Source organism: Vitis riparia, chromosome 14 (genome assembly GCF_004353265.1).
Source record: "Vitis riparia cultivar Riparia Gloire de Montpellier isolate 1030 chromosome 14, EGFV_Vit.rip_1.0, whole genome shotgun sequence".
Lineage (NCBI taxonomy): Eukaryota > Viridiplantae > Streptophyta > Magnoliopsida > Vitales > Vitaceae > Vitis > Vitis riparia.
Genome location: NC_048444.1, coordinates 16,254,035 through 16,266,356, shown reverse-complemented (window position 1 = coordinate 16,266,356; position 12,322 = coordinate 16,254,035). Strand labels below are relative to the sequence as shown.

Here is a 12,322-nt window from a genome sequence, read left to right as displayed (position 1 = left end):
ATGGCTTGATCATGTCCAAAGTACTCAACTCTATTACCTCCATCTAAGGAACTACTACCATTCCTCAATGGCTCTCCATAACCATAATTTGATGGTCTCTCATCTGAGTAGGTAGATTGCAAATATCTCATACCTCCTCTAATATTCGTTATTGGGTTTCTCCGAAACCCCTCCACCTCACCTCTCTCCCCAAATCGCCAATCAGAACTCTGCTCTGATCTTTAGGATGTGCTTGCATTTTGGACATGAGACTTCAATTCCCCAATTTCCTTTTCCATCTTTATACCATCCAATTCATCTCTATTTATGTTCATATCAAGAGCAGTCTTGACAACTCATTTATCAGCTCTGTCCTTAGAATGATCTCGACTTTTCTCAGCATCTAAACCATTTTTACCAAAATTCAAAGAACTAGCATTTGACTTGACATCTGCATATATAAAAAATATCACCCGAGTTATTGAAATTCTCTATTTTATTTTCCAATAAATTCTTAGATTTCAAGGAAACTCTTTCAAATCTTTTTTCATTGGATGTCTCTAATGAAGTGTCCATGCCAAATTTTATGTTCTTTTTCCCTGTAAATTAAAAGAAAGAACAATCAAACCCTCAAATTATTGAAAAAACCTCTCAACACTTTGTTTGTTTCTCCAAAAAATGGTCTAAAAGAGAAAAAAAAAAAACTAAACTCTAGGCCTCACGTTTTACACTATTCTGATTTCAAAAGAATGAAAACCAAAAGAGAAAAAAAACATCCCTACCAAATAGTTGAATAAGCAAATGACACAAAAAGAATTCAAGATCAATTTTGATTCATTTTCTTCTCTAGTAAATTTTCTCAGCAACCAAATAATGGTAAAGGAGAAATAGATAGTGAAAGAAATTGAACAAAACACCTCTAAAACTCTATTTATTTGAAGAGAAAACATATGAAACTAAAGAAATTGAATCATGTTGTCTTAATCGAGCCAAATAGTTGCATCAGTAAATGGCAAGCAAATAATCCAATAATTTGACTACTACTCTTTCCCATTATTTTCTCTGCAACCAAACAGAGGTTAGAGAGCAAAATCAACAATAGAATTGAAGAAACCGTAAAATTCAACCCATCCCAATAATTGCTTGGGCAAACGACACCCAAATAATTCAAGATCTCTATTTTTTTTCATTTTCCATTCCTTTTTCTTAGAAACCAAACAAACGATAAAAGAAAAAATAACAGTAATAAAATAAGAATTGGTTAAGATGAGTTTTATGTTCTATACACCAAAGAAAGAGAATAAAGTAGAATAAGAAGATAATAAATTTTTTTTTTTCGATTTCTAAAGGAAAATATGAGGAGTCGTTTTGGAAATGAAGTAGAAGAGAAGAAGCTGTAAGCGTTGGAGAGAAATAAAATGAGGGGTATTTTTGTCTTAAATAGGTCATTTTTTATGATTTTTGACTGGTAGGTTATTTTTACAAATATGAGGGTTATTTTGACCACTTTAACCAAATAACCCTAAAAAATACTATACAATAAATACGAGATTTTGTCATCAAGTAAGTCAAGGTTAAAATATGATAGTTCATGGTAAAGGAATTTTTAGAACAAAAGGATTTGTGTGGTGACTTCATTCATTGCTATGAGTCTATGACTAATTATTTTTTATTAGAGAAAACAAAGTCGCATCACAAAAGATCACTTTCGAGAACAAAAAACTATTCATGGTAAAAAATTGTTTTTAGGAATTAAAAATTTTCATGGCAAAATATTACCTTTCAGTATAAAAAACAATCATGACAAAATATTATTTTTAGCCATTGACTTGCTATCGCAACTTCTGTTTGATTGACCCATTCTAGAGAAAGTGTTGCCTTTCAAGTAATTTGATGACAAAATATTATCTTTAAGCACAAAAAATGTTCCTTTAAAAAAAACAAAACAAAACAAATAAAAAAAATTGTAGCAAAATAATACAATGGTTGGGTGAACCAAAAGGAAAAGACTTCTTGTATAAGTTTATTTTTTTTTTTTTAATAGAATCTTAGAACCAGTTAAATTCAATATGATGTTAGATTATTATGATTATTATTATTATTATTATTATTATTATTATTATTATTATTAAGTTCTTATAGAATCAAGAGCAAAATATTATTATTATTATTATTATTATGTAGCAAAAGAATACAATGGTTAGTTGAACCAAGAGGAAAAGACTTCTTATATAAGTTTTTTTTTTTTTTTATAGAATCTTAGAACCAATTAAATTCATTATTATTATTATTATTAGAATTAAATTGTAGTATAATTTTGTGGTTTTGAGTTTTATGATTGGAAAAATGTTAGATAGAAATGAATAAATTGGTTTTATTAAATTTGATGATTCTATGGTCAATAAAATTTATGAAAATATTATAGAAATAGATCTATACCTTCCAAAATGTTACCATGGTTGTGAGGAACATGTTGTGAAACATAAATAAATTTTTAGAGTTATACATAGTCTCTTTGCAATAAATTATAGTTGGATTGCCTAAATTGTGTATCAATTCATGTATATGCCAAATAGATTTTATTTGAATGTACTTTATTTTTGTAACTTTTATTTATCCAATTGGGTTGTGTCTCACATTATTTAACTTTCCCTTGTATTTGTAGGAGAGAATGTTAGAGTTGCAAAGGCAACAAGTGCCAAAAGGTGGTCAAGCTTATAGAGAGGTCGGTATATGTGTGCAAGTGCTAGGCTTGAGATTTGGATAGATCAAGGGCTTAGGTCGTGGCCCTTAACCACCTTCATCCTCATTCAAACTATAAATACTAAGTCACATTGAGAGACAAAATTAGAGAATGAGCTTATAGAAACACGAGAACCCATCCAAACTCAAGAGACTTGGATCCAGTTGTAGCGAACCCAAATAAATCAATTAGCTAGCCTTATTAATGAGATACACCAATGAGGTCCAAGTAGTTCACTTCCCTTGCATGATACACTACTCACAAATTCTTAATCACTTTTAATGGATGAACATTGACATTTTCTTTATATGCACTTGGCTTTTGGGTTTTTTAGAGTCATTAATTATCACTTGTTGGCATGTTTATATGGTACTTAAATTACCACTTGCTTTTTGGATGTTATCATATTTTACAAATTCATTTAACACTATTAGTTTGCTACTTTTCTTTTAAGTTTGGAACATGTTATCTTTTGCAAATGTGATATCAATGTTAGCTAGCTTCACCATATAACAAATATATATATATATATATATTATATTTATCTAATGGAATATTATCAAGGGTTATTTGGACACATAGATCAAAATAACTATCAAATTATAAAAATGACCTCCCTTTAATTCCATGGTGAAATGACCCACTTTGGACACTTTTACCCCTCTTCAATTTGTTTGCCTCCAAAAACATCATCTTCTCACTCATTTTATTCATTCCATTCATTTCATTCCACTCATTTCATTCCACAATAAATTTATCTCTTTTGTTAATTTTTTTTTTTAAACTTTCATGACTATTTTATCTCTCAAACAACTCTATAGACCCCTCTTGAACCAATGTTTTTTCTCATAGCCGAGGGAGAGCTGTGTTTTTCATTCGAAAGTGGGGGCCGGTTTCCGAAGAAGCCAAGCATGCATGGATGTGGTGGTTGAGATGGTGACATATCGGCTGAGCAAGGAACAGGGAGCAAGTGAAGACTTGTCAGAGAGAGAAAAAAATAAATTTGAGGAGAAAAAAATGAGGAGGGGCAAGCAAAAAGCTGGACGAAAAAAGGGAGAAAAAGACATGGAGGGAAGAAAAATCTGGAGGGTCGGCTGATTCTGTGGGGTAGGGAAGAAGATTTATTTTTTTTCAATAGAAAAAAAAGAAAACAGGGAGGAACCAGGTGAAAAAGCTTACGGATCTTTGGAGGATCTGGGGAGCACTTCAGGTATGGTTTCTTTGGGTATTTCTTATTGATTCTCCCTCATCTTGCTACTTGAGCATCATTAGTTTATTTTGTTGCGCATTGAGCTGTGTTGGATCCGGATTTACTTTCATGCTTGCCCCTGTTTTGGTTTTTCCCTGCATTCCTCTATTTTTAAACCAAAATTTTGGATTTTAATTTTCTGTTTAAAACCAAAATACTTGTAAAAAATATTTTCAAAACAACATCTATTATGTTTTTGGATACATTTATATTTTTACTATAATTTTTACTTTTATTAAAAACAAACAAGTTTCATAATTCTATAATAAGAATGATAATTTTTTTTTTCATAATTTTTTTCTAATTTTAAATTGATAAATCATGTTTTTGTATTGAGTTTGAGGAAGATAAAATGTTTAATTTTTTTATTTGGATTGTCTAAAAGAATTAGAAAATGATGAAGAATGTTCAATCATTTTTAATTTTTTATAATAAAATAATGAGTTTATTACACTTTACCCCCCAACGTATATCGTGTTTTGCGCATTGCCTCATTGAGTTCAAAATCGAGCAATGTACTTTTCTTCATTTATAATTGCATGCAATGTGCATTTTTTTAGAGACAATATTTTTTTTTTGGACGGAAAGACATGTGTTTTCCACGTGATCGAGGGCAAAACAATTATTTCATTTCAAAACACTCAAATCCTCAACCCTCTTCCTCCTTCGATCATTAATTGGAATTTTCCTAGAATTTTGGCATGAGAAACTAGAATTCTGACGAATAGGATTACAAATCTTATGGTGATTAGAACCAAACTCAAAAAAATTTACCAAAAAAATAACAATATTATTAAAAAATCTCTTCAACTAATTCAAGTAGTCTTAGATTCAAAATCTATAAAGGAAAAAAAATCAATTGATTTTCTCGCCAACCAAACAAAGTACAAAAACCCACAAAAACAACGATAAACAAACAAACTTAACACAACAACCAAATCACACAACACATGTATACAACAAACTTAGGGTTAGATTTCATTTTTATGTTATGCTTCCATTTTAGGGTTAGGGTTTCGTTTTGATGTTTTAGAAGATTAGAAGAAATTTGGGGAAAAAAATCAAGCTGAACACCGACCCATGCTTTTATAACGTGGAATTTTTGGTAGAAAGGAAAATGAGAGAGAAAAAGTGAAGAGATATATAGGAAGAAGAAGAGGAAGAGAAAAGTTTAGAAAAATGTTGCATTATCACAATTTTCTTGCAATTTTCACTCCCTAATATGCTTTGGTTGCAATTTGGGGATTCGGTTATGATTCGATTGCAATTTAGGGAGGAAGAAATAGGAATGGCAATTTCGCGGGTTTTCCGGGTCACCCGCCCCGCCCCGCCCTGATTAGAACGGGTATGGGAGCACATCAATCGGGGATGGGACGGGTTCAGGTTTTTTTTAAAAACCCGAATCGGGTTCGGGGCGGGATCTGGTTTAGTAACAATATACCCCGCCCCGCCCCGAATATGGAATTACAATTTTACCCCCCGTATATAAATATTTACTTCCTATCCTTTCTGGTCTTCCTCTCCCGTTTCCTCTCCCGTTTTAGGTTTTTTTCTCTCGTTTTAGGGTTCTCGTCCCTGGGGTTGTTGATGAGAACACAAGCGATGATGGAGGCGGAGCTGTCTCGAATCACCTGAGACGACCTCATCATACTAGATTGCCTTGACCCCTTTTTATACCAGTCTCCAATGTGAAGAAATGGCTTCCGCAAATCCCTCCCATCCTCGTTCTCGTCCCTGAAACTCATCCCTAATATGCAATCAGCAACTCAAGTGTTCGTCAAAATGCTAAAAGATGGTGTGTTTGGGACAGTTGGAGTACTCAATGCAGAAATCATCCGAAACTGCTATTTTCTCTATGGGAATCGTTTTAGGTATTTTTTTTTTTTGAATGTTGATTTTTTGGTTTGGGGTTTTTTTTTGTAGTTTTTGGGCAAACGATGAGAGATTTGAGTGTTGATTTGTTTGGTTTTGGGTGTTTTTTTGTCAATTTCTGGGCAAAAGATGAGAAATTTGTTGGTGATATTTGGGATTGTCCAGATTTGTAATCTGATAGCAACAAGGTGGTTTTTTTGCTAATTTATTCTCCTCATTTCAGCAGTTTGTAACTCATTTCTTTTCACCTGTTTTTGGGCAACTCGGGTTGGAACGGCCGGGGATGGGATTTTGATTATTATTTCAAAACGGGGATGAGATTACATACCCCGCCCCGCCCCGGGTTTGGGACGGGGATGGGATTTATTTTGAATAAACGGGACGGGGTTGGGATGAGGGCGACCCGTCCCGAACCCGCCCCGTTGCCATTCCTAGGAAGAAAGAAAGAAGAGGAGGAGAACGAATGCAAAGGAGGGCTTGATTAGGGTTTTAAAATGAAATGACACTTTTGCCCTTACTTAAATAGGTCACATGGAAAGCATATGTTCCTTCCGCCCAATTAAGATAACATCGTCACTTCAAAAATGTACATTGCATACAATTATAAAGAATGGATGACAAATTGCTCGATTTTAAACTCGGTGAGACAATATGCAAAACATGTTATAGGTTAGGGGGATAAAGTGTAATAAACCCTAAAATAATTTTTAAAAATTATATAATTTTTATATTTCTTTTTTCCTTTGCATAGGGTTTTTTTCTTAATTTTTATATACACATTTTTTCCTTTTTTTTTTGATGCATTGAGTGGACGATGTTAATGTGTTGGATGTCAATGAGGTCTACAAAAAGTTTCTCTAATACTATTAATATGGTTACAAAATATAGTTATGCAAAAAATAATATTATGATTATAATATAATTATACTTACATTATAATACATCATAATAAAACGTAACTCGAAAAATTTTCAACTTTTTTATGGAATTGATCATTTTATATGATCATATTATATTCTCTAATATACTTATATTATAAACCAAATGAAGTACTAATTTGAATTTACAAGACTTACAATTTTTTTGTATAAAAATGATTAAGCAATTTCAGTACATTGAGTGAATGATGTTAATGTACTAGCATGATGTGTTAATAATACCAATGCCAATAAGGTACAAATAAGCATTTTCAATATTATTAATTTTTTCATAAAATATAGGTGTGATTATAATTACTTTAATATGATCAATGACATGTTTTCCTTAATGTCTTTCTTTCTTGATAGTTCAATGACATCTCTTAGTAATTTTTTTCTGAAAATAAAGATATTTATATCATATAGAAAATGGGTGAAATGGTTTGGAGGACATAATATTAAATAAAATTTGGCTAAATTGTATTGGACCCAAGGCTTTGGCTATTTCATTCTGAAACCAATTGTCTACGTGAGGGTTTGAAATGAGCTTCATCCACAACAAGAAGTTTCATATTTTGCTACCATAGTTCTTTTAAGGATGAAGTTTATATTCGTTGTAAAGAAAACTATACACTAAAATAAATATGAGATTTTGTCACTAAGTCATGATTAAAATATGATAATTCATTATAAAAGAATTTTCGGGACAAAAAGGTTTTCATGGGACTTCATTACTATAAAGCCTATGATTAATTATTTTTTATTAGGAAAACAAAGATTCGTTACTAAAGATATTATATTATCACAAATAATGCTCGCTGTAAAAAAAGAATTTGTCACATAACTTGTCACAAAATAGATGTATTTTTTGCCCTAAATAGTTTATTTTTGTCATCACAAATATCATTCATTTTTTTATTTGTTAATAAAATTAATTAGTGACATATTTATTGCAACAATCCCACGATGAAAATTTTTCGTAACAAAAACATACTTGATATAAAAACCCAACTTGTTACCATAAAAACATGTATTAGGAAACATCCTATTTGTTGCAATCATTTAAGAATATTTGTTTTTAAACTTATTACTAAAAAGTTTGTTTCAATTTTAATAATAATAATAATAATAATAATAAATTATTGTTATTATTATTATTATAAGAAAAAATCCATTACTATCAATATTAAAAGGAAAATCCTAAAAATTATTTATCAATTGAGCTTATTTATTGAGTATAAAAAAATTATAAATTCCACTCATCACGTTTTGTTGTCAACTGAAAAGTGAGAGTTATTCAATTAATAGATTAATTCGCTTTTGATAAAAAAAAAAGAAAAAAAGAAAAAAGAAAAATAAAGTCTTCAGATGCACTTCATGCTTTTTATTTTTAAAATAAAAAACTTCTATATAAAAGCTAAATATTTTTAATAAAAAGTATATATTTGCCTTATATTTTTAAAAATTACTTTCAAAATTCTCAAACTGAGATAGTAGAAAAAAAATTTTATTCTTTAATTTTTTTTAAATAATTTTTAAAATCATTACTTTTTAAAAATAAATCTCTAAAAGTTCCTATGTCTTATATAAAAACTATTAATTTTTTTTTTTTTAATTTTAAAAACAGAGAACATGATATCAAAATGGACACTGGGTCAGCTCTTACATCTAACGTAGTAGTAATCTTTGGTTTGTTTGTGGAGTTCTATAAATAAGAAGGAAGATTTCTTTGTTAGGTATACAATTAGTATCAAATTGACTGACTTTATTATTATTATTATTATTAGTAGTAGTAGTAGAACTATTGAAGCCACCTAAAGTACCTAACAGAGGAAACAAGAAGGTAATTTTTACCAGCATACAACCATAAGAGATTCGTGATCTGAGTAAAGGTTCTACTATGGAATTTTGTTTCCTTTCTAAAACTCGGGTCTTTAAAATTGTTGGCCAACTTCAGAATGTCAACAGTACCAGTGTAGCATATAGTGAAAACAGTCATCCTGCAACTTCAGAATCCCCTTATTTTTGTTCTGTACTTTCTTTTTCTAGAAAGATCGGCCCTGATGTTCATGGGAAACTGCAAATATTTTGTGCTCCGAATGTCGAATATCGTGTTTGTATTCAATTCCAAGCCCTGTGACATGTGTTTGTGGTTAGTTTTGCTACCCCAGCAGAGTTTCATCGAGATTTCACAACACCCTTGATGGAGTTGTTTATGGCAGAAGCTTTAGCTGAGTTCTCTGAGTCAGAAGCTTTAATTCCTGCATCAGCAAAATAATATTAGCTAGCATCAATGAAGGGTTTTTAAAACAGGTAGTAACTACTGGTTGTGGAACTGTGTTTCTCTTGGTTCCATACCAGTTGAAGTTGCAATCCAACATCTAGGTCCAGACCATTACAGACATTAGAGCCATCACAACACAATTGATGATTTATTATTTAATATTAGTTCTGGGGTTTTACTATCGTTTACTAAAATATCTAGTATTTTAAAAGAATGCATTAAAAGTTGTAAAACAAAAAAAAAAAGCATACCAAAGTACACATGACGTACACAATGACCACCAAAAGATGGCAAAAAAGGAAAGGGATAAACAAAAAAACTACTTGCTACCTTAATGAGAACTCAACCAATCAAAATGAAAGTCACACAAGGACATTGGGCCTTCAGTTATGTACAACTTTGTCCAAGATAACAAGTTACTAAGAAACAAGCTTTTAAGTCATTGGTTAGAGAGCTCCTCATTTTCAAATGATCTATTTCTCTCCTTCCAAATTGTCTAAAAGAGGCGCAAAGGGGTTGCTCCACACACCTTTTTATATTTCCTTTCAATGAAGGATCCACACCATCCTAATGAGGTCTCTCTTACTGAGGAAGATAACATCCAAGATACACCAAAAAAAGGGAACAAAAGTTAACACAAAACCCTCGCCTTACCACAATGTAGCAGAATGTGGTCAATCGACTTTTAGATATGACAAAGGAAGCATCTATTAGTCAACAAACCCCCTCTCTGAAGCTGATCTAAGGTCAAAGTTTTACCCCACAACACCTCCCAAACAAAAAAACTCACCTTAGGTGGAACCCAAGAGTTTCAAACAACATCTACTAGGAAAGGGGCTGAACTCCCAAGCTCTAAGAAAGCGTAAAGGGACTTCACAGAGAAAGAACCACTCTTTGTCTTCAACCAGATCACCTTAACTTTTCCTTCCCCATTCACCACCTTTTCTTGAAGCCTCGATAGGAATCACTTCACAATCTCAATCTCTCAATCATTTAGATGCCTAGAGAAGCTAGGAGTCCAACAACATCCAACATTAGGTTGATTCCATATATCTGAGAGAAACACACAACAGTTCATTACCACACTACTTATCCTTCCAAAACTTTACCTTTCCCCATTGCTCACAGAAAAGGAGACTCTACCGTTAATAATCACCCATAATTTCCTTACGGCTTTCCACAACCCAAGCTCATACCTATCACTCACTTCCTTAGAACAAACAAACCCCCCACCCCCACTTCAACTTCCCCATATTTTCCACTTATAATTTGCTTCCAAAATGCCTCCCTTTCCATTGCAAACCGTCACATGCACTTGCTAAGAAGAGCCTTGTTGAGCAAAGAAAGACATCTAACTCCCAAGCCCCTTTTTCTCTAATCTGAGCCAAACAAGAGCCCACTTCACTGAATGGGGCTTTCTTTCTAAGTTCCCTCCACCCATTGGAAATTCCTTTGAATCCATTCCAACCTCAAACTCAATTTCCTCAGCATCCAGAATAAAGACATAAAGTAGATAGGCAAATTGAATAAAGTGCTCTGAATCAGTGTGACTCTCCCCCCTTTGGAAATATACTATGTGTCCCCTCCCATTTGTTTATAATTAAAAGTGAGGCTATCCTCAGGAAAGGAATAAGGGTGGAGACTGCAAACAATCAGACTCCAGGGTGACTATTGGAGCAATGATCTGCCTCTCAACAACTTGTAAGAAAACTGCACCAAGGGGTAGTATCTAGAAAGGAATCATGGTAAGTGGTATAGAACACTGTTTTTACGGAATCTTGAAAATATAGGAGGTTAATTCCTCATGAACTTGTTGGAATGGCTATACTAATTCATCTTGGTTCATGAGAAGAAGGTTAGCAGGAGGTCACCATGAGCCCTTGGTAGGATATCATTCTCTAAAAAATTATATTACCTATCCATGATTAATAATAAAAGTGCACTGCTGTGTTAGGGTGTCTGTCTTTGCATCTATGTGGACTTCCTGGAGAGGCAGATAATCAGACACTTGATTTGTACTTTCTAGTCTTATAAGAGTCATGTGAATTTTGCTGCTTTGCTTGACGGTTAGTGTGAATTCCAAACCATGTGCCTACAAGCATAGTATGCATTGTGATTTTTTCTGCTGGCTAGTAGATCAACATGAGGACCACCTAGGGATAGGAAGCTGAAGAACAACCCACCACCCAGTTTAAGTGGCCTGCAGAGGGCTAATGGCAGTTTAGCCTGTGAGGTTGAGCAGCACAATATTTCTATGACTGCATTTGAGCTCTGTGCCTTCTCAAGGCAGCTTGTTTGAGTTTTCATCCACCACCTATTAGTGGATCCTCATGAGGCTGTATTGCTATGCTTAATGGGTTAACAACTGAGGATGGTTGAGGAAGAGTACAACAAGTACATCTAGAATGAGATGCCCAGCAGAGGTCTCATCAGCCTGGCATTGGTTTGCAGGGAAAAGTAACAAATCGAAAGCAAGGTTGACTCGGTGTCAGATAAGCTGTTCCATGTCAACAGGTGGTGCAACCACAAGGTGCCATATGAAATGCTAGAGGTTGCTAGAAGTGCAGCAAACTTAGACACTCACCCATGGAAAGAGGGAGGACTACTACTGCCATAAAGCTAAAATGACTCCACAGACCTACGTATTAGCAATTTCAATGTCAACAGTGGTCTTAATTGCACGTGACAACACTGATGGTTGTAGAGGAGCAACACATGGAGGAGCCTGTGCTTTGACTCAGTAGAACACAGGCAATCTCATCTGTTGTGGCAGGTAGTTTACCAGTGTAAGCTTGAGTAGCTAGAGCAATGACTCTGGCACTATGCATTGATTTGTTTCTTGTGTTTTCTCTATGCATGCCTATGTGTTTGAGTTATAAGTAATGTATTTGCATTCAGATAAGGGATTCTGTGATTTTAGCTTGTCATCACTCTTGTAATGTTCCAATTGGTGAGCAGGTGTTGCTCACAGAATCTGTGCTGGCAAACATACATGGACTGGTTGGCTTCATATCATGTTCTAGAAGCAGCTGATGTTTCAGATACTTGGTCATATATAATTTGGTGTTGAAGTTTTTTTTGGGATTTTGTCCTTGTATGAAAAAATTGACAGTTCTGCTACTAAAAGGTTGACATATGATACAATTGACTATTCTGCTACAAAATGGTTGACATCCTATTCAATCCCAACAACTTCAGTTGATTATTTTTGCTTCACAGCATTGATTGTGAGATGAGTTTGGGGTTTTCATTGCATACATGGTTCCAAAATTTATTTT

The 12,322-nt window shown here is 33.2% G+C and overlaps 1 protein-coding gene across 1 annotated transcript in view; it reads right to left on the bottom strand.

The window, feature by feature from the left end:
- Positions 1-8,589: 8,589 nt before the first annotated feature.
- The window catches only part of LOC117929786 (histone-lysine N-methyltransferase SUVR4-like), a 55,002-nt gene continuing 51,269 nt past the window's right edge, over positions 8,590-12,322 (bottom strand). Inside the window, 1 exon segment of the mRNA XM_034850194.1 lies at positions 8,590-9,021. Within this exon segment, the coding sequence (XP_034706085.1) occupies positions 8,939-9,021 (83 nt within the window). The 3' untranslated portion in view covers positions 8,590-8,938.